Source organism: Anopheles gambiae, chromosome 3 (genome assembly GCF_943734735.2).
Source record: "Anopheles gambiae chromosome 3, idAnoGambNW_F1_1, whole genome shotgun sequence".
NCBI classification, from domain to species: Eukaryota; Metazoa; Arthropoda; class Insecta; order Diptera; family Culicidae; genus Anopheles; species Anopheles gambiae.
The window spans coordinates 21,206,071-21,225,343 of NC_064602.1; the positions used below are offsets into that span (position 1 = coordinate 21,206,071).

The following is a 19,273-nucleotide window of genomic DNA, read 5'->3' on the forward strand; positions in this document are numbered from 1 at the left end:
GGAGTGACGTTTCCGGGTTGGGTTGTTTTTGTTATTTTTTATCTGCAATTGTGAATTTTCGCGCAAATATTGGTGCAGAGAGCTGTTTTCAGGCTGAAATGAATGGTAAAATTAGAGAAATGTTAAAATAAGTCTCATCTCTTCAACGTACTATCATTTTGAACGTTTTTAAATGTGTTTAATTTTTAAAGATCGAGGGGTAGGAATGTGACATCTGTCAAATTTTAAACTGGCTGGTTGCAATTTTGAACTGACAGTTGTGCATACTCTTTGTTGGTGAGGCGTAATTAAACAAACAGAAAGAACGAAAAAATATCAATAAAATGTTCACAATTCAATGAAACTTGCACTATTTGGAAGAATAGTTAATTTGGACTGGTTCCAGGGCTGCAAAATTTTAATGATTTGAAGTGTACACTCAAATAAAATTATTTAAACCCGATTAAAACTGGTCTCGTGGTACAGTCGTCAACTCGCACGATTTAACAACATAGCCGTCATGGGTTCAAGCCCCAATTGAACCGTACCCCCATACGTGTAGGACTGACTTATCCTGCTATGGAAGTTACCACACTGTAAATATCTTATTAGTATTTGTATAACCCAAGCGCCACAGATTAAGCTTAAACGACTGGAAAATTGAATATCCATAGAAAAAAATGAAAGCTCCACAGCTTCACTGGTGTGATCAATAGATGGCGTATTAAAACTGATTATTATATTGCTAGCTATCCTTTTCTTGCAATGTGTTTCGGCAAGTTTCATCTTATCATGACCTATATAGCCTTCTAACTTTCCGAGCAAAAATCTATATGAATGGTCGTGTGGTAAGATACCGTGGGTATCAACACCAACGACCATTACTCAAATCTCACTTGCTTCAGTGCTGATGGTTTCAATTGGAGTTTAGTATTTAAACAATCGTATCGCCGTTCTAGTTCTAGCGATGCATAACTTCAATGCGAAACCATACAACAGTACAGAGGAAATGAGAAAGCTCTCCTCCAAGCGATGAAGCTCAACTGGTTGGGGTATCCCACAAACAGATGGCGGCGCCACCAGCTTTTTTGCTATTTTTAGAATGCATGAGTCGTTTGCCGTCTGCTAAACGAAGTCTTTCTATATTCCGTTTAGGTAGAGTGCTTGAGTCGTTTAGAAGCCGTTTAGTGGTCGTTCAGTGGATTTGTGGCACTTGGGAGGTTATTAGATATAGAGCTAAGTATTATTGCGCTGATAGTGTTAGGTTTAATTATAAGTATGCGTGAACCACATATGTAGGGGAAAGCGGGGCAAAATGGGCATGTGGGGCAAAATGGGCACCCTCTATTTAAGCATTATTTGACTACAAAGATACTTTCCAATGCTCAAAATGTATTCATTAGAGTGTTCTATGAACACCATGTAAGTTTCATAACCCTAACACAACAAATAACCAAGAAAAGTGCAAAACAAGGTTTAGTAGCATATTGATGTAATTTTTGTCACTTCGAAAATAAGCTTAACCCAGTGTCACAGGGATGCGTTGAAGTTTTACATTATATATTATTAAAGATATGATATTTCTATACAATTTGTCTGAAGAAAGCAAGGCGAACGAATGCGTATTTTTACTAATATAACATAAAATACAAAAATGCTTCACGTGGGGCAAAATGGGCAGTTACGCTTGGGGCAAAATGGGCAGATACTTTTGACAAATGGCGTTTGGTGAGGCTATGGTGTTGTATCTGTCGCCTCAATAATGATAACAGACACAGCTTCAAAAGAATCGATTTTGTAGATTTAAACGTGTAAAAACTGTTTTAATTTTGATAATATATTTTTGGAAGAATTTTAAGGGCTTTTCAGACCAGCAAAACAAAAGATAGAACGAAAATACATTTCACGAAACGTGCGCAAAAGCATAGACCATTACCTAAGCGCAGTTGTTGTGGCCCATTTTGCCCCAGTGTTTTGACGTTTCACAGTTTGTTTACATATGCCCATTTTGCCCCAGGGATATGCCCATTTTACCCCGCGTGTCAAAAATGCTTCTCGTAAAACATCAACTTTTATTTTACATTATTTACATGTTTTTAAGTTGTTTTCATTCTATGTGGCAATTTAAATCCATAGATAAATGGTGGAGGCATGCAATAGTGAAAGAAAAATTGTGTTTTATGGCATATTCAGAGGAATATTCAGTAAACTGCTTAACATGCCCATTTTGCCCCGCTTTCCCCTAATGGATATTTTTGTAGAATAAATTCAGTCTGTAAGCAACCTCCGAAGAGAAGCGACTCGACTCGATAACTAGGATAATCAATAAGTCACTGGCCAAATAGCCAGCTCGAACTCGATAGCTGATTTGAGGCTGTTTAACAAAAAATCGTTCCGATGTCGTACTTTGTGGCTGATTGAAAGATAAGAGGTACTTTACGGAACGATGGAGCTTTTTATCAAGCACTTGGTACTCTCTGGAACCTTGCAGCTGGTTACCCAAGTACCACAAATCCACTAAACGACCACTAAACGGGTTCTAAACGACTCAAGCTCTCAACCTAAACGGAATATAGAAAGACTTCGTTTAGAAGACGGCAAACGACTCATGAAAAAACAGCAAAAAGCTGGTGGCGTCATCTGTTGGTGAGATACCCACGCTTGGAGAGCTTTCTCATTCCCTCTGTACTGCTGTATGGTTTCGCATCGAAGTTATGAATGTTTAACTAATACTAAACTCCAATGAGAGATCAATTTGTATAGAAGCAAGTTGAATAATTATCGATGGTGTTGAACCGTGTATCTGACCTGACCACACGACCATTCTTATAGATTTTTGCTGGGAAAGTTAAAAGGCTATATAGGTCATGATTAGATGAAGATTGTCGAAACACATTGCCAGAAAAGAACGGCAATATAATGATGACTTATAATACGGCATGGGGTTTATGGGTTCAAGTCCCAAATGGAAAGCGCAGCCATACGTAGGACTGACTATCCTGCTATGGGGGGTAATCCATAAGTCACTGAAAGCCATACCCACAAGTGGTAGGCCTTGACCGACAACGGTTGTTGAGCCAAAGAAGAAGAGATTTGACTTTTCAGTCGTTTAAGCTTAATCTGTGCCACTTGGGTCAAAACCATACTGGTTCAGGAACTGATCATGCCCCTCATTTATCTAAATATTTTCAATCTTCTCGTTAAAAATAAAATGCAATAAACATACTCAACGGAGGTGATTTTTTGAAATTTTTATTCATAAAAAATATTTGTTAAATCCTATCGCTTCGATTTCTTACTTTTAAGTTGTTGTTGTTGTTTTTTCATGTCTGTCTGTGTGTGTGCTTTAGTGTATGCGTGTGTAAGTAGTTTTAGTTTGTGTTTCTAAGTTTTCCCTTTCCTCTGTTTGTTAATGCTTTCTTTTATCGCGTTTCGCTTTTATGCGTTGTTTTGCTCTCTCTTTCTTTCTTTTTCTTGTTTCCTCTACCGCTTTAAGTGTCGCTTCAATAACTTTCTCATCGTGTTTAGCAAATATATATATTTTATATATAATTGGATTGATTGGTAATATAGGTTCCGTTCTGTTTTTGTTTGCTTTGTGTGTTTTTTTTTGCATCTCTCACTAACGCTAATGCCTTCGCTACTACTAGAGGCTTGCGCTTTAAACGTTGTATCACTAGTTGTAAGTAGTTTTTCTGGGTTTGTTTTTTTATGTCCCGTTTTTTTTCTTTCTTTTTTTTCTTGCTTTGTTTGGGACGTGCTTTTAGCATGTGTGTTTTGTGTTTAACTTGTTCTTAACAATCTTTTTGTTTCTCTATTTTTACCCCATCTTCCGGCACGAATGTTGTATGCGTTTTGCTTTCTAGTTTGTTTTTTTGTTTCCTCTTTTTTTGTTGTTGCACCATTTCTTGTGTGTTTTTTACTTCTTCTGTTGAAGAAAGCTCTATAAACTAATGGTCTCTGCTACGTTGTAAATCTCTCGCTATAGCGCTAGCTTCACTTTCCGACTGTTTTAGTACCGGGTTTGGTGAGTGAAAAGCAAATTCGTTCCTTTAGGATTACTTTCTATTTGTGTCTCTACGTGTGTGTGTGTTTTTTTTATGATAAACGTAACGTGTGTGTGTTTGTGTGAGAGTGTGGAACCTGAACTTTCTTTAAACTCTTATAAGTGTACATCTCCGTTGATGCGCTTGAGCTTGAGTAATTGAGTAATAGTGAACAGTTGTCGCTTGTTTGAGGGTTTTTTTCAATATCTTGGCCTAGGGAAGATTTACTGGACTGTCTTATTGGTGCTGCTGCTTGCTTCTACCATCACTCATTGATATCGGTCTTGTGAAGGTATTCTAAACTAAGCATTAGAACTATCCCAGATCTACAGAGGATTAAATTGGTGAAAAATACTACCTTTTTACTGGTGCTTCTTTATGATCACGAGTTTGGTTCCTCCCCAAAAAGGCTCCGATTCATGCTGTTATGTTTAGTGTTGAATGGGGGAATGCTTCGTTTACGAAATAACGGGCAAAAACGGGTTGATAGAGGCAGTATCCATGTAAGGAAAAAATGGTAGCCCCTTCTATTGCATCAGATAATCTAATAATAGCAGCTCTTCTTTTTTTTTTGTTAAATCTCTATGTCAGTCACTACAATTCATTTCTGTTTGAGGGTGTGTGTATGTGTTTCGTGGATAACTGTTGTTACTGTGTGGGCTGTGGTGAAAGCAATTGTTAGTACTAATAGAGTAGAGCTATTGTTTTAACGGCATTTTATGTTCTTGACCCATCATTTTGATCACAGTTCGATCGACTGTGTTCAAATTACTTGCATGATTGAGAGTTATTCCTAAATAATGTGTTTTTCTTCTTCTTCTTATTTTATTATCTGTCCTTATCTCCTCTATTTACATGTGTGTGTGTTAAGGCATTCGTGCAAAAATTGAAGCATTTTTCCATATTTTAATTTCCTTATCTGTGTGATACTGTTTTACTCGTTTCCTAATTGCTCGTATGTGTTTGTTTCTTTCTTTCTTCTGTTTTTTTGTTTGTTTTTTGTTTGTGTTTCACTCGTTCTCCATCTATAGCTCGAACTATTTTACTTTAACTCAACCACTAATAGTTTGTAGATTTTGAAAATCTTTGCTTGCACTTACTCTTAATAATGCTTTCCGGGTACTTTCCCCGTTTTTTTTCTCTCTCTTTCTCGTAATGTATAAATATAATATGTTCCACTTTGAATTTGTTCATGTGTTTAACCATTTTGCGTTCAACGTTCCAATCTCGCCAAATGTTTAAACGTGTTTGACGTTTGTTTTCTTAGCTTTAGCCTTCGCTTAGCGCAGATTATCCGCGATACTTAAAAAAAATATCAGTAACTCTAATGGGTTGCACCTTTCACGTTGCATTCAACCAGGTTGTTTTCCCCCCTTTCGCTTAACCTTAATATGAGCTTAAAAACAAGTAAGTATGTGATTGTGTGAATTTTCCCCAAAAAGATTGATGCACTCACAATAAGCCGATGCGTGCCACCGTGAGGGAGTGTTGCATTGTAACTTCCTTTCTCGTGTCTCGTGTCTGGTTCTGCTGGTGCTTTCTTCATCTTCTTCATCAGTCAGTCGCTAAAAGCCGTTAATGGATCACATATGTTGTTCTCTCTTTCTTTCTCTTTCTCTCTCTCTTATTTGCTTGTTATTTGCTCCCCTAAAAATTTGATTCACTTTCGAATTTGAATTGTCTGCTTGCCTTCCACTTTGCAGCTACGCTGTTTTGTACTAAAAACTGAAAAAAGGAATGTTTTAAAATAAGAAAATGCTGAAAAGATAATAAAATAAAGTAAAGCAGTGGATATAATTTTAAATTTATAATAATAAAAAGAAAAACAAATACAAAACAAAGATAAACAGAAAAAAAACTGAAACTAGATAAAAATGGTAATAAAAAAAACAACAACATAACGACATTCAATTAAAAACTTGTTTATATTTTTTGCAAAAAATACGATTTTCTTACTAAAAAAACGATAAAAATAATATTAATAAAATAATTCATAATAGTTACACTAACGAGAGTAAGTAGACCGAGGCGATAGTGGGACCCACTGTGCGCCGTGTGCCGTTTATGTGTGTGTGTTGGGGGGGTGGTAAAATTATTCAGGATTCGGGAAGTCTGCTGGGGTGTTGGCCCTTCTTCTTCTTTTTTTTTGCTGGCCAGTTTTGTTTGTGTTTGCTTGTAAACGCAGAAAGGTAGTAGCAATTAAAAGATAAACTTTCTTAAACTTATCGTAACTTCTGCATCGTACAACTGCTGTCAATTCTTTGCTCCTACTCTCTCTCTATCTCTCACTCCCCTCCGGCACTATCTTAGTAGCACTTTAAATACTAAAACATAAAACGGGCCACATTTTTGTTCATTTCGGGCCACATTAGAGCTGTAGAGGGCTGCAAATAATACCTACACAGAAACACAGGACAGCACATTATACATAATAATCATAGTAGTAGTAGTAATAGTAGTAATAGTAATAGTAGTAGAAGTATAAGCAGCAGTAAAGTGTGCCGGCTCTGAGTATGATTCCGCAATTTCTTGAGAGCAATGCTTGTTTGTCGTGGTTCGGGTTGAGTCCACTTTCATTTTCTTCTTTTAAGTTAAGCCTTATAAGGCTTCATCCTACCTCACATCATATATCATGGTTTAAATTCTTTGTTTCTTTGCGTGTGCTGTATATGCGCACTCTTTCTCTCTCGCTGTTTTCTTACAATGCATTTTTTACGCGCTTGTTAATCTCATTAATGCACAATCTCATCCTGTGCTCGCTGTATACCAACCGAGCGCCGAGGATCGGGAAAGCTTGGGACGATGTGTTAAAAACGAAAATACATACAACTATGGGCGAAAGCTTAACACTCTATAATGATAAAATGAAACGAAATCTTTCATGCGAATGCCAGTGCCGTACGGTGCCAGCAAGCGCTACTGGCGTCATGTATGTCCGTCTGGTGGTGGTGTGGATTGGTATGAAGGTATTAACAAAATGAATGAAGGGTTTTGGTTAGGCGAAGCCATGGAAGGAATACTTTCATTTCGTTCTTTTTTTTTCACTACTTAACATGCTAAAATGAGTTAAAAATGACAATTCTGCGCACCATTGTTTTCCCCCCCGCATCATTCAAACCGTTCCTACAATTTGTCCAATTTGGCAGGCCGATGATGGTGGGGATGGTGGGAGTTGTTAGCGAGGAGTCTGTTGTTTAGTGCCATCTTTTTCTTCCCAACAAAAAAGAAAGATCGAGCATAAAAAAACGGCGATAATCAAACGCAGTACTGGAAATGTGAGCTGCCATGATCTTCACTCTCCCACACACCTTTGTTTTTTAAAATATCTTCTAACAAATAAATACATGCACGCACAACCGGACGCGAATGAAAACATGAAAGCGGATGGTTGCACTTTGATGATGATGGTTTAAATTGGGGGAAAGTCTAATCTTAAGTGTTAGCGAACTGATGTAAAATGATGATGAAAAGCGCCGGGCTCAGCACGATCACTTCCTAAACCGTCCTTGCCAAAGGTGCAACTTTAAGCAAGCCGCAATACAGCTCAATTCAATCTTACTTATAGGGTCCCTGTGTGTGTGTAGGTATGTGTTTGATTTTAGATTTTTTTACCGAGCCTAATAGTTATTCACAAATTGAGGGACGTGTAATGGGTGAGATGACCCTTTCCCTTAACTGTACAGCGTGTAAACTATGAAATGGTTCCACATCCACACAGGATGGATGTAAGTATGCGTGTGTGTGTGTGTGCTTATGTGTTGCTCTAAGCTCAAAACAATACTGCCTTGTTACGAAAATATCTTAAATTGGGGTTTGCCCGGTAGACGAAAGGATGCGACCATCCTCGCCATTTGCCCAACCCAGCAGGACGTTCGACGGCAGCAAATACTACCTCAATGCTCATCGATCGCTGATCGCCGCTCGTTCATCAAATGGATTTGAATAATTTAACACATGAACTATACTATTGGTGAATAGAATTACAATGAAGACAGAGAGAGAGGGGGGGGGGAGAGTGGGAACGGGGCTTTTAAAACATAAGACGGGGGTTTATCCTACTTTCGAGAAACGTTGGAGATCGCTGGCGTTAAACAAAATAAAAAGAAAAATCAAACTAACTTTTCTGTTAGTTATTTTGGCCAATTAGTTGTTTTTTTAGTAAACAAAACGAAGCTAATTACAATAGAGACGGTAGAGAACCACTCAGGTTACTGTTTCATGATCGCTCTTGGTCGGTGTGCGCTCCTCTTGCTAGGCAAGATTGGGTTTAAACTTTACTGGAAAACAATTTTCAGCCAAAAAATCGCTCGAATCACTCTTTTGCCGACTCGTTTAGTACAGTCGTTCGTTTTTTAGTACAACACGCCGCAAATAATTTAAAAAGACAACATTTAAACTTTCAAACGAATGATTGATGGTGTGCAAGCAAACCGAATGCAAACCAAACAAATAAAAATCTGTACATTATATCAAAGTTTCGAAGAAAATGAAAAACGTAAATGAAACGGAATCAAAAGGAAACATCATACCGACATACAACAAAAAAAACGTAAGTAAAAAACGACACCTGCACCGAGAGGCAGAGGTGTCAAACCTACACGCTAGCACTTAACAATTACTGACACGCATATTTCTTGCTTTAGCTGCAATATACTGCGGGATATCCTGTCAACTTAACAACTAGAGGCAATTGTTGGGAGGAAGAGAATGCTTCTCCGTAGCGTATCATCAGTAAAGTAAAACAAAAAAAAAACTGGTAAACAACTGGTCAAGCATACAAAGCATATGTCCGGTTTTAGTATATCCCACTCCTCATACACTCACACATTTGGCGCAACATCTTCTCTGTTTCCATACCTAACACAACCGCGTCTTGTATACTGTACAAATCTTGTGTGAGTGTTTGATTCGGGGGATCACTGTGCACTTTTTCATTACCTTCTCTTGCCATACGAGCAAGTACCATTTTCTTTTGTTGCTTTTTGGATAGTTGGTTCGACTTGTGTGTAACTGGCCCTTCGTTAAGCATTGTTGTGCAATGTGGTTTCGCTTGTTCCGTTTTGCTGGTAATGGACAGTGGCGTTTTATGCAGTTGGAAAAAGGATAATATCTCTGCTAAAAGGGTAATATCTGCTGGCATTCGTTTTCCATTCCTTCTGCATTAAAGCTTACCGGGCGTACGTTCAGTTTTTTTCGATAAAACAAAGCTCTACTAACTGTTAAAATTAGCTGTCATGCATTGCAACACACTCATACGTTGTATGACTAAAGCTGCACTAAAAAAAACATACTAAAGCGAACTGAAATTCCGACACGACAGGAGCAGCACTTAAATATTGGTAACCATTGGTGTAAGGATGTGCAGAGAGGGATGCAGATGAAATGACGCTGCTATTGCGCACGAAATAATACAACATTTTTGCACAGATGTGTAAGTACAGCAGAATGACGTGTCATTAATGACGGATCGGATTTGTGGATGAGTAGAGCGCACACGAAGAACTCTTGGTTTGGTAGTGAGAAGTTTGCATTAAGTGTTTTGCCTTACAAGCGACAGCAATGTTGCAAATGTTGGCAAATTATGTACCGGATGGACCGCGTTAAAAGCTAATAATTGGAACGACGGACGGATCACTTCCCTAAATGGCTATTTCTCCTGGAGCACCAGTTTGTTTTCAAGTTCAACTCTTTTGGTTCCTATGGTTTTGCGCATCATGCGTCATGCTGTCTCCGCCATGCTGCTACGCTGCTCAATACTGATATCCTTATTTTCCTCTCCTCCTCAACCAAGAGTCCTTCTCGTGTGCTCTTGCGTGAGATTGCATTTGTGTGTGTGTTAAAGCTGCAATAATTAAAAGCATTAAGTTTGGCTGTGCGCAATGGGTAGGTGTGCACGGGAGCGCCGCCTTAAACGCTACACGAGCTAGAAATCTAATTAAGTCCAGGATGGTTTATCAGAGTTGATTGTTGCAGAAAAATTAAACTAATATAAATTGATGTTTTTGTTCGCTAGAAATAATTAAAAAAAAAACACGCCGCTTCTTCTAAACCGTTCAAACTGCTACTTGGTACTTGGTTGACGTTTCACTAATGAGAGTGTTTTAAGGGTTCTTTTCTCTTTGCAAAGATTCATTCCTATTTAATATCCGGCTACAAACTACGTGAGCGGCCTTCGTCTGTCATGCCTTTTTGCTGCGTAATTTACGCCCTAAGATGCTGCTGCTTTTCTACATTTTGTTCCTATTTAATTTTGATTTGTTTTTTTTTTCTTATAATCTCACGTGTTTGTGTGTTTGTGTTTGAGTGTGTCTATGATGAGTGTTTGCATGTGTTTTAAAGTACTATTTTTTTACTTCTCACTTCCTATTCAGCGCACAACTTCATATCGTATCACAATTGGGTATTTCTTTTTCGTTTTTTCCACTTTTCAACTCCCTTTAGGCGAGCCATCATTAAACAACAAAAAAAAACAGATCTTAGCCGCATAAGATGAATGTGATCAGTTAAAAGTAGCGGAAAAAATTGACATGTTAAAGCCGTTGTGCTGTTCGACCCCCAACAAATTAAAAAAAAAGCTAAAGGAAGCGCATTGGAAGAGAGAAAATGTATATAATGAAGGTTAAAAAAACACATGAGAGCTAAAACAATCTTTTCTTTTAAGTTAACTTCCAAATCACAAAATAGCAATATTCCTTGTGGACTTGTGGGAAGAGTTCCGTCCCCCCCACACACCCCACACCACTCTCTCTCTCTCTGATGCCCTGTGGCCGCTTCACGCGTTGCTTTCATCTGCAAAACCTTCCTCTTCCGCGGTTCGCCCTGTCCACACTCTAACGCTCTAATGCTGAAATACGCTTTTTTAAAATGAACGTTAAAATGAAACTAATCGCTAACAAAAAAAATATATCTGTAAGTATGTACCATGCAGTATATAGGATAATCCAGGGATTGGGGAGAGTTGCTTATTTCTCTTTTAACCGTACGTACAAATCGTCACAAAGTAGGTAAAAACGGACCTTAACATATAGCTTAATTACCTTACAATGCTATACATCTCGCACGACGCCCGAACGGAGCAAAGGCGCCGTTCAATCATTATTGCTTACGTTTCTCTTCCGTTAGTGTGTTTGTGTTTTGTGTAAGTTTTGTTGTTGCAAGACTGATTGCTCTGTATCATCTTTCTATCATCACCTCCCCATCCACTGTAGGGTAAGGGGGTTGCCTTTTGCATTGTTGCCGAGGTTAGTCTCTTTGTTTTAATTACGCGTGTATTTGCGTGCTTGCTTTCATGTTCTCTCTCTGTGTGTGTGTTTGTTTGAGTGTACGTGGGTAAGTAGCGTTATCGCTACTCTCTCGTGTGACCTTCTTAAATTGTATTTCAATAATATTGTCCTGGTCTAGGATTTGTTTTTTTTCGTTTTAAAAGGTAATAAATACTGTCCTCTAGTATAATAATCATCAACCAACGATCAATTCCCTCTCTTGCTCTCGCTCTCCCTTTCTAAATCTCTTTTCCCTTCCTTTTCTCCCTCTCTTTCCACTCTTTTGCTTGTGCTTTCTTTAGCTCCACACCTCGCACTACATTAATCATAAAACGGACGTCACACTAATGGAGTATTTCAGTTGCCGATTGAAGTTGTTCCGCTCATGGTTTGCTGTTTTTTTTTCGCGCCCTTCATTAAATTTAAACCGTCTCCAATGTCCTCCTGCACCTCCAGAGAGTATTTGCGGGGTTTGTTTCCTGCCGTGCGGTCAGGTCTCCTCTGCCGACAGCAGCCTAAGTAAATGTAAAGATAGCCAACCACCACCGCGACAGCAGCACTAAGGTAAGTAGGGGGCGCGTCGCACTGGCTGCTTGCTTGTTTTGCAGTTTTTTAGCTGATAAGAGTTAGTTAGTTAATTAGGTAGCAAAGAGGGGTTCGGGGTAGACCCCATCCATCTGTCTCTCCCTCTACATCACTTCCGCTTTCTCACAGGCTGATGGTACCGTTGCCGCCGCCTTTGCAGATCGTGCCGTGCCCTTCTTGCTTACGGCTCCGTTTGAGGGGCGCCTAGGCAAGGGTTTAGAATTTTGGTCGCCTGCTGCCGGTGCCGGGCGCTGCTGCTGCCCCGTCGGAAGCTTCCGTCAGTGCTGCGACGAGTCGCTGCCGAGCTGGGTCGCCACCAGGTTGAGCGGCAGGTTGCACGAGTCGAGATCGTTCTCCGGCCCGCTATCGTCGCCACCGTCGCCGACCAGCAGCTCGCCGCTGCCGTTCGGGTCGAAGTTTTGTGTCGCGCGCAGGTATTGCTGGAAGGCCTGACGGAGAAAGGCAATTACAATTTTTACATCGAATGATCACAGGGCCGCGCTCTACTTACAGTTGGCATGGAAAAGTTCGTTGGTGTAGTGCGGGTAGCGTCGCGCAGGGCTATTAGTTGGTTCTGTAGCGTCTGCAGATCGACGGCGGTGTCCACGCCATTGTCCACGATGTCACTACTGTCCTGCTTGACCGATTCTGTAAAAAAGGAAAGGTAACGCCAACGTTAGCAAACAGCGTCCAAAATGACGTCATCAGCTACAAACACTTACTCCTTCGCGTACTCTTGTCACCCTTCGGGCGTCGTCGTCGCGTGTGGATCGTGTCCCGGCGCATCGTGTGCGGCCGGTTGACGCCGTGCAGCTTGAAGTACAGCCCGCAAGCGTTGCACACCATCTCGCCCCGGATGTTCCGCCGCCAGATGGTGGTGGTGGTCGTGCCACAGTTCGTGCAGGACATGTCCTTTTGCTGCGAGTTTTGCTGCTGCTGCTGCTGCTGCTGCGGTGATTGCTGCTGGGATGGAGCCGTCGACTTGGTGGTGAGTAGCAGCTGCGGACTGCTGTTGCCCGACGCGTTACTGTTCGTCTCGGACCGGGCGGCAGCACCGCCCTGGGGTGGAGTTTTGGCCGAGGACGAGTGTTCCGCCACCCGGAACAGTACGTTCCCGGTGGTTGCGCTCTTGCCGGTGGCAAGCTTAATTGTTGCACCGCCACCAACGACACCGACACTAATGCCATTGTTGTCGAGCGATGCGGTCGGCGAGTTGCCCTCGACGGGTGTCCGGCTGGGGCAGGACTGTTTCCGGCGACCGCCCTGGGCCGTCTGATTGTGTCGGCTAATTTCGTTTTGCTGCAGGAGAGGTAATGTTCGTTAGCAAGAGATCATTTTGGCATTACAGAGCAGTTGCTTCTGAAGAATATTTACCTTGAGCAACGTCAGCCCCGTACCCACCGGCACTACGGACGGTGCGAACTGGATGCCGAGATTTCGTGCGTTAATCATCTTCCTGAGCAATGCTGTCGCTTCATTGCCTCCACCATTCACAATGAGATCTAAAAAAAAAAAATGGAAAACAAAATAATGTCAGCAAACTGAATCTTCCTGTACTAAGAAAAGCCCACCCCATGTACTTACTCGGATTTTGTGCCAGCGCTTGCCATAACTGTGCCATCGTCGGATCGGTCGTGTCGGCCAAACTGCCAAAGGGAAGCTGATGGACGGCAGCGGCCACCGCTGCCGCTACCACGGCCTGCTGCTGTTGGTGATGCTGCTCCTCGATCGAGTTCATGCTGTCGGGTGTTTCCCGCCCGAGCTGATCCATCTGCTGCTGCTGGTGCTGATGCAGGTGATTGTTGTTGTTGTTCAGGTGCAGACTGTTGCGCAGCTTCAGCTCGTCGGCCGCGCACTCCGAGTGGGCGTCCTGCGACGATATGTCCATCTGCAACCGGCCCGAGTCGCTGCTGTCCACGCTGTCGCTGTGCTGGCTGGCCTGGTCGTCCGCCACGGACGCGGCCAAATGCTCGATGATGTTTTCCCGCTTGATGAAGCTCTTCTTCACGAGCGTGGTGGCCGGCACGGTCGGCGTCAGCACCACGTTCGGCTCCACCTTGACGCGCTTCATCGTCAGATCCATCTCTTCGCTGCTCGGGGTACGCTTTAGATTGTTCAGAAGGTAATCGTGTGGCTGCTGATGTAGGGAAATGGATGAGAAATGTGAAATTTTTAGAACAAAGTTTATTAGTACAAATGTTTTAGTACAAATGTTTTTAGTACAACACTTATTTATAAAGGAACTTACCTTTATCACAGAAGATTTAATACTTTGCGGTTGCTGCTGATTGTTAAGGTTAATTTGATACTGTAGCGTTTGCTGCTGCTTCTGCTGCTTCTGCTCGGCAAGCAGGCTGGGCGACTGGGGGTTCGAGCTGGGCGGCGAGATGATGGCCTTTTTGCTGATGTCCATCAACACCTCGGCCGTCTCGAGGTGCTCCTTCTGCAGCTGCGTCAGGTTGCGCACCTGTATAAACGGCTGCTTTGGTTGGCTGTTCTGCTGCTGCTGTTGCTGCTGTTGCTGTTGCTGGTGAAATATTTGCAACGGTTGCTGCTGCTCCTCCTGCTGATGGATGATGGTGGTGGTGGTGGTGGTCGTCGTTGCTGGCTGATGTTGTAGCACGCCGGTGGAAGTAAGTTTCATACTCTCGATGGGGATCACAGACACGGCATTCGCTTCCAAGTTTTGCAGGTGCGTTTTACTAAGTACTGAGGTAACTGATTTTGTATGATTGTTGTTGTTGCGCAGGGCTTGCAGGGCGGCGATCGCGTCCTGCTCGGCCGACGCCTTGAGCGCGAGCGTCGCGGGCGACGAAGCGATCAGCTGCTCCAACTTCGCGGACGATTCGGCGAGTATTTCCTGGAGCGGAAAGGGAGAAGATAAAAAGTGTTCGTTAGCAACATAGATAGCTAATCGGTCCATCCTAGAATACTTGGCAATGGATAATCATAATTAGAATTATTTCAATAAATCAAAGCCAGTGCGATTCACACGGCTAATTAATTGTACCCCTCCCCAGCAGTCCTTTCACATCGCGAACACTTTTCCTTCAATCATCTCAGATTGCATCCTTCTGCAGTTCTGCCTATCTGCTGAGGGGGTGCGCGATTGTGTATGCGTGCGCATCCTATTTTGGCACACACTCGTGATCTCCGACTTTGAACTTTCCCGGCTCGGAACGTGATCTTGCGGTACGCTAATGATTTGCATCCTTTTTGCGCTCCTGTGGGGGGAGCTCTTTTACTCTCTCTACTTTTGGCTGACACACTCAGCTGGTTTTGGTTGCTCCACCGGGTACGGCAACCTCGCCTTTGATCTTTTCCACCATCCACGGCGGTGGTGACAGCCGAGAGCTGTGCACTAAATGATTCACGCAAACGCGCACTCCCCCCTTTGCGCTAATACGCAGACGAGCGCCGCTTATTGTCGCCGCTTATTAACCTGCCGGATGAATTCCCATGATTATCTGATCCACGGAACGGTGTACCCTCCTCCTCTCCAGGAACCGTGTACCGTGTGTTGACAAGCAAAGGAAACGGGCGCAATGTTTTGACAATCTCTCAATCAAAATCGATCATTCCCACCAGGCCCCGCGTTCCTTGGAGACAATATTTCATTTTCCTGCCATTGGATGAATAACATTAAAAAAAAACGAACTAGTTCAATCGAACTCATCTGCCCACGGATTTTGGCATGTCCCTATCCCCCATTCCCTTTGATGCTAGTAGGAAAATTAAAACAACCCTTAACAAGCTGATTTGACGTAGCTTTAAAGCACGTTAATAGGCCTCCCCTCAGCGCCGTTTGTGCAGGATGTATCTTGTGTTTTTAGTGTTTCTTCCTCGTTTGTCTCCAGCTGGATGAGGGCGGCGCGTAAGTACCCCGCCGCACACACGCACATTCGACTATCCAACTCAACATTAAGCAAAGAAATCGCTTTCCACACACATAATTGATCGTAAAGCGAAGTGGAACCGAAGACGGGCGCGGCGCTTTTCGCCAACACACACGCGCGCGCACCCGTTTCCGATTGATGCAATTAAATGTTTAATTAATGCAAATAATATTTACCAATAAATATGTTTGCTTCGTAAACAGGCTTGCTGGGAGCTGTTGTGCTCCTACTATAGGCCAATGACACTGCCCACTAGCCAGTATGGAGGAGGAAGTGCGTGCGACTGTGTGTGCGCGCGCGTTTTGTACCACGGCACAAAAGTAGGAAATCAGTGAAACGGGGCAAAGGAAAAATAAACATAAATAGCCCGATCCGTGTACATTACACTTTTATTAGACTCTTGCAGCCGAACACCAACCCCTACCCCCACCACCCACCCACCCACATCACGTTGATGAGCGCCGTCAGGTTTTAAAGCCGTCTCTAACGAACAGGGTGATGATGATGAAACCGTAGCGTACTTGCTTGCTAGGTGGATCGTTATTTCCCACCCGCCACCAGGAACTGTGGGGTCCACAACCGGTTAGAGATTACGGCTGGGAAGAGATGCCTTTTTTGTGGTGGAGTGTGTTTCTGTTTTTGCATCCATAGTTACCTCCTCTCTCCTCCCCATCTAAACAGCTCTAAAAGCAGCAAATGGATCATTATTGGAGTCTGTTTGGAAAACTCTTCATTAGATCGTTTATGATTTTTAGTACACAGTCCCGCGGTTTATTGTTTTGGAAAGGCGGCTCGAAGCGCAGAACGGGGGAAGGGTTTGGGAGTGTTGCTTCCGTTTGTGTGGGTAAAGCCTGAATGGTCTGTGTTTATCATTTTATAACACACCCGTTGTCCATTTTGGAGCTAGACAAAAGGGTAGAGCAGTTCCCTCCCCCCCCTTTTCTTAGTACAACTTGATTGAAGTCATGCAACTGGAACAATGCGCACAATAAAAATGCTGCGTTTTGCTTTTAATATAAATTAGACAAGATAGCGCACACACAAGGCACGCTCGTCGACAGGCACCACGCCATTACCGGGTTCAATCAGCCCTGTGTTCCATGGCTCATTTGCACGCTTTATGGCAATTAATACCAAGACCGCCGATCGGATCGACAGAAGCCAATTGGCGGCCTATCGCCAATACCCCCATGTTACCGACAGACTCGGATAGTTGTACTTTTACCGCGACCGGGCCCAATCGTGCAAAAAGTGACGTAAAAAGGCGTTTGCTCCAATCACGAATTTATTTAATGAACCAAAATATACAATTCAGGAAGGAAGTATGTTTTGAAAGAAAAAATTAAAGCAAAAACCAGACGGCGTTATAAAAAAAACATGCTGTTGGAGACGTGAGGGGGAGAACCAAATCGTACACACCTTTGCCGCCTGCTGGCGGGTGGTGGCAACCAGTGCCGGCGGGCATATCGCGCAAGGCGCGGTGAGCATAATCGATTATGATTCGATTCACAGAAGGCGCGCGGCGACGGCGGGACCTACTCGCCCGGTAAAGGCACTAGAGAGAGAGAGCAAAAAAACGGCTACTGCTCATGGGGCCCCGTTCGAAAGGGAAGGGACAAGGTGCTGTGAGGTGGTAGCGCAACATAGGAAGGAACATACCGATCAAAAACTGACGATAATCAGCTAATTAAGGCTGGGGTAGTGTTCGGGCTGAAATTGAAGGAGCGTTGTACCTGATAGGGGACTGTGTGGAAAGGGACGCAGCCTTAGGATCTTTCCTACAAACACACACATGTACACCGGTAACTGTTAATTAACACGAAGCCGTTCTCTACCACCCCTCCCCATTATGGTGATTGATGTGCCGGGCCGGGTTGCCTTCCACAACCTTAATTCCAAACGCTGGCGGGTAATGGTGCGCGCGCCCGGCTCAAATTTTGGCATAAAGATCATGTGTACTATCGATCGTGGACGAGATTGATCGTGAGTGTGTGTGTGTGTGACTGCGGTAGATGTGGGAGAGAATCACGATCTCGAGCAAATGGAAAGGTGTAGTATAAAAATAATGATTAATTCAGCACCGGTCCGGGTCCCCTCGAGAACAAGCTCGACATTTTAAATATGGAACGACGATGGTATTGGTGGTGGTGGTGGTTGGAGCCATTTCTGTGCTGACTTCTTGGCTGTTATGAAGGCGAAAAAAAGCCACCCTTTTGCATCGATGGAGCAAAGTCAATCGAATTTTGAACTATGGAAATTGCCATTGCAACATTACCTGTGGCGCACATACCAACATGACATGATCGGCCGTTTGTGGGGCCGTGTTCTGGCAAAAGGGTAAAACGGGAAGAGGAGACACTCATCTCCTGAGCTGCAGGAAGCCTCAGCCATGAGCTGATAGGAGCGGACGGATCACCGATTGGCAAACCGGGTTCTGCACAGCCCTCCTCCGTCCGAGAGAGAGAGAGAGAGAGAGAGAGAGAGAGAGAGATGAGAGGTGAAAGGTTAACTTGTGCCACCCGCGGGCTTTTGGCATTATTCTTGGCACGGTGATCGAACGACGTCCGGGCGCGTCCGCACCCGTTTGAAAATGTCACCGAGATGTGGCCCCGTCCGGTAGATGATTAATTTTATCGGTGTGTTATTTTTCTTTTGAGGCAAAAAGGGACGAAAGTGTACCGATGACGATGCAACTCAAAGGTGGTCTGTTTCGTCAAACGATTGCACTGGCGTATTTGAAGAAGCTTGTATCCCAATCCAATTATGATGAAAAATAGGTGCAGTCTGCTCTGTGCATTGCATTTTCCAGTACAGAAGCTTCGATACATTCAACAGTGTTGTTGTTGTACATTAAATGTTAAATGTTGTACATTAAGTTACATCAAAGTAGGAAGAATTTCGTTTTTAACGATAAATAAATCAATATCAATACAAAAATAAATTTTTATATCAGTATTATCATCAAAACCATATACAACTATTATTGCATATTTTTGCTTAGTGCTTAATATCCATCGCTAATTTGTTGTAACTATATAAACTTTTCAAAAACTCCATTTTAAGTGCATGATTTTAAACCCAATAAAACGCATTGTCTTGTTCGATAGTTCCTCGATAAAAAAAAAATCAATCAAAATGTACTAGAAATTTTTATACTTTAGCATAAGATCCCAAACACCGAGCAGCTTTATTTTGACTACTTCCCTGCCTTACCGATCATATGATCAATGATCTAGAATGGTGGTAGAGTCCCGCAACATATGAACCGCTTGTCCCAAACGCCTCGGCTGACCAGCCTGTTTCCATCGAGAGCGAAAGTGTGTATTGTGAGGCTGCTGCTGCTGCTGCTGTCACACCTTCATTCATTCATTTTTATATTTTCTTCGACGCGACGCGGCGCGGCGACGAAAGTTGCGAAATGGGGGAAAAATCTCATTCGCGTCGCCAACACGATCGTAAAGCCTTACACACGAACGTACCCCGCGAGCCCACTATACCCCAGTTC

The 19,273-nt window shown here is 42.9% G+C and overlaps 1 protein-coding gene across 11 annotated transcripts in view; it reads right to left on the reverse strand.

Annotated features, from left to right (window-relative positions):
* Positions 1-5,931: 5,931 nt before the first annotated feature.
* The window catches only part of LOC4578253 (GATA zinc finger domain-containing protein 16), a 242,353-nt gene continuing 229,011 nt past the window's right edge, over positions 5,932-19,273 (reverse strand). For 10 of the 11 annotated variants that reach the window (XM_061654092.1, XM_061654085.1, XM_061654086.1 and 7 more), the window contains exons 4-9: positions 14,121-14,732; positions 13,457-14,009; positions 13,247-13,374; positions 12,595-13,171; positions 12,384-12,520; positions 5,932-12,321 (exon numbers count right to left, since the gene is read on the reverse strand). In XM_061654092.1, the coding sequence (XP_061510076.1) occupies positions 12,151-12,321; positions 12,384-12,520; positions 12,595-13,171; positions 13,247-13,374; positions 13,457-14,009; positions 14,121-14,732 (2,178 nt within the window). In that variant the 3' untranslated portion in view covers positions 5,932-12,150. The remainder of the gene's footprint in view (positions 12,322-12,383; positions 12,521-12,594; positions 13,172-13,246; positions 13,375-13,456; positions 14,010-14,120; positions 14,733-19,273) is intronic. The other variant, XM_061654096.1, reaches the window with a different exon arrangement.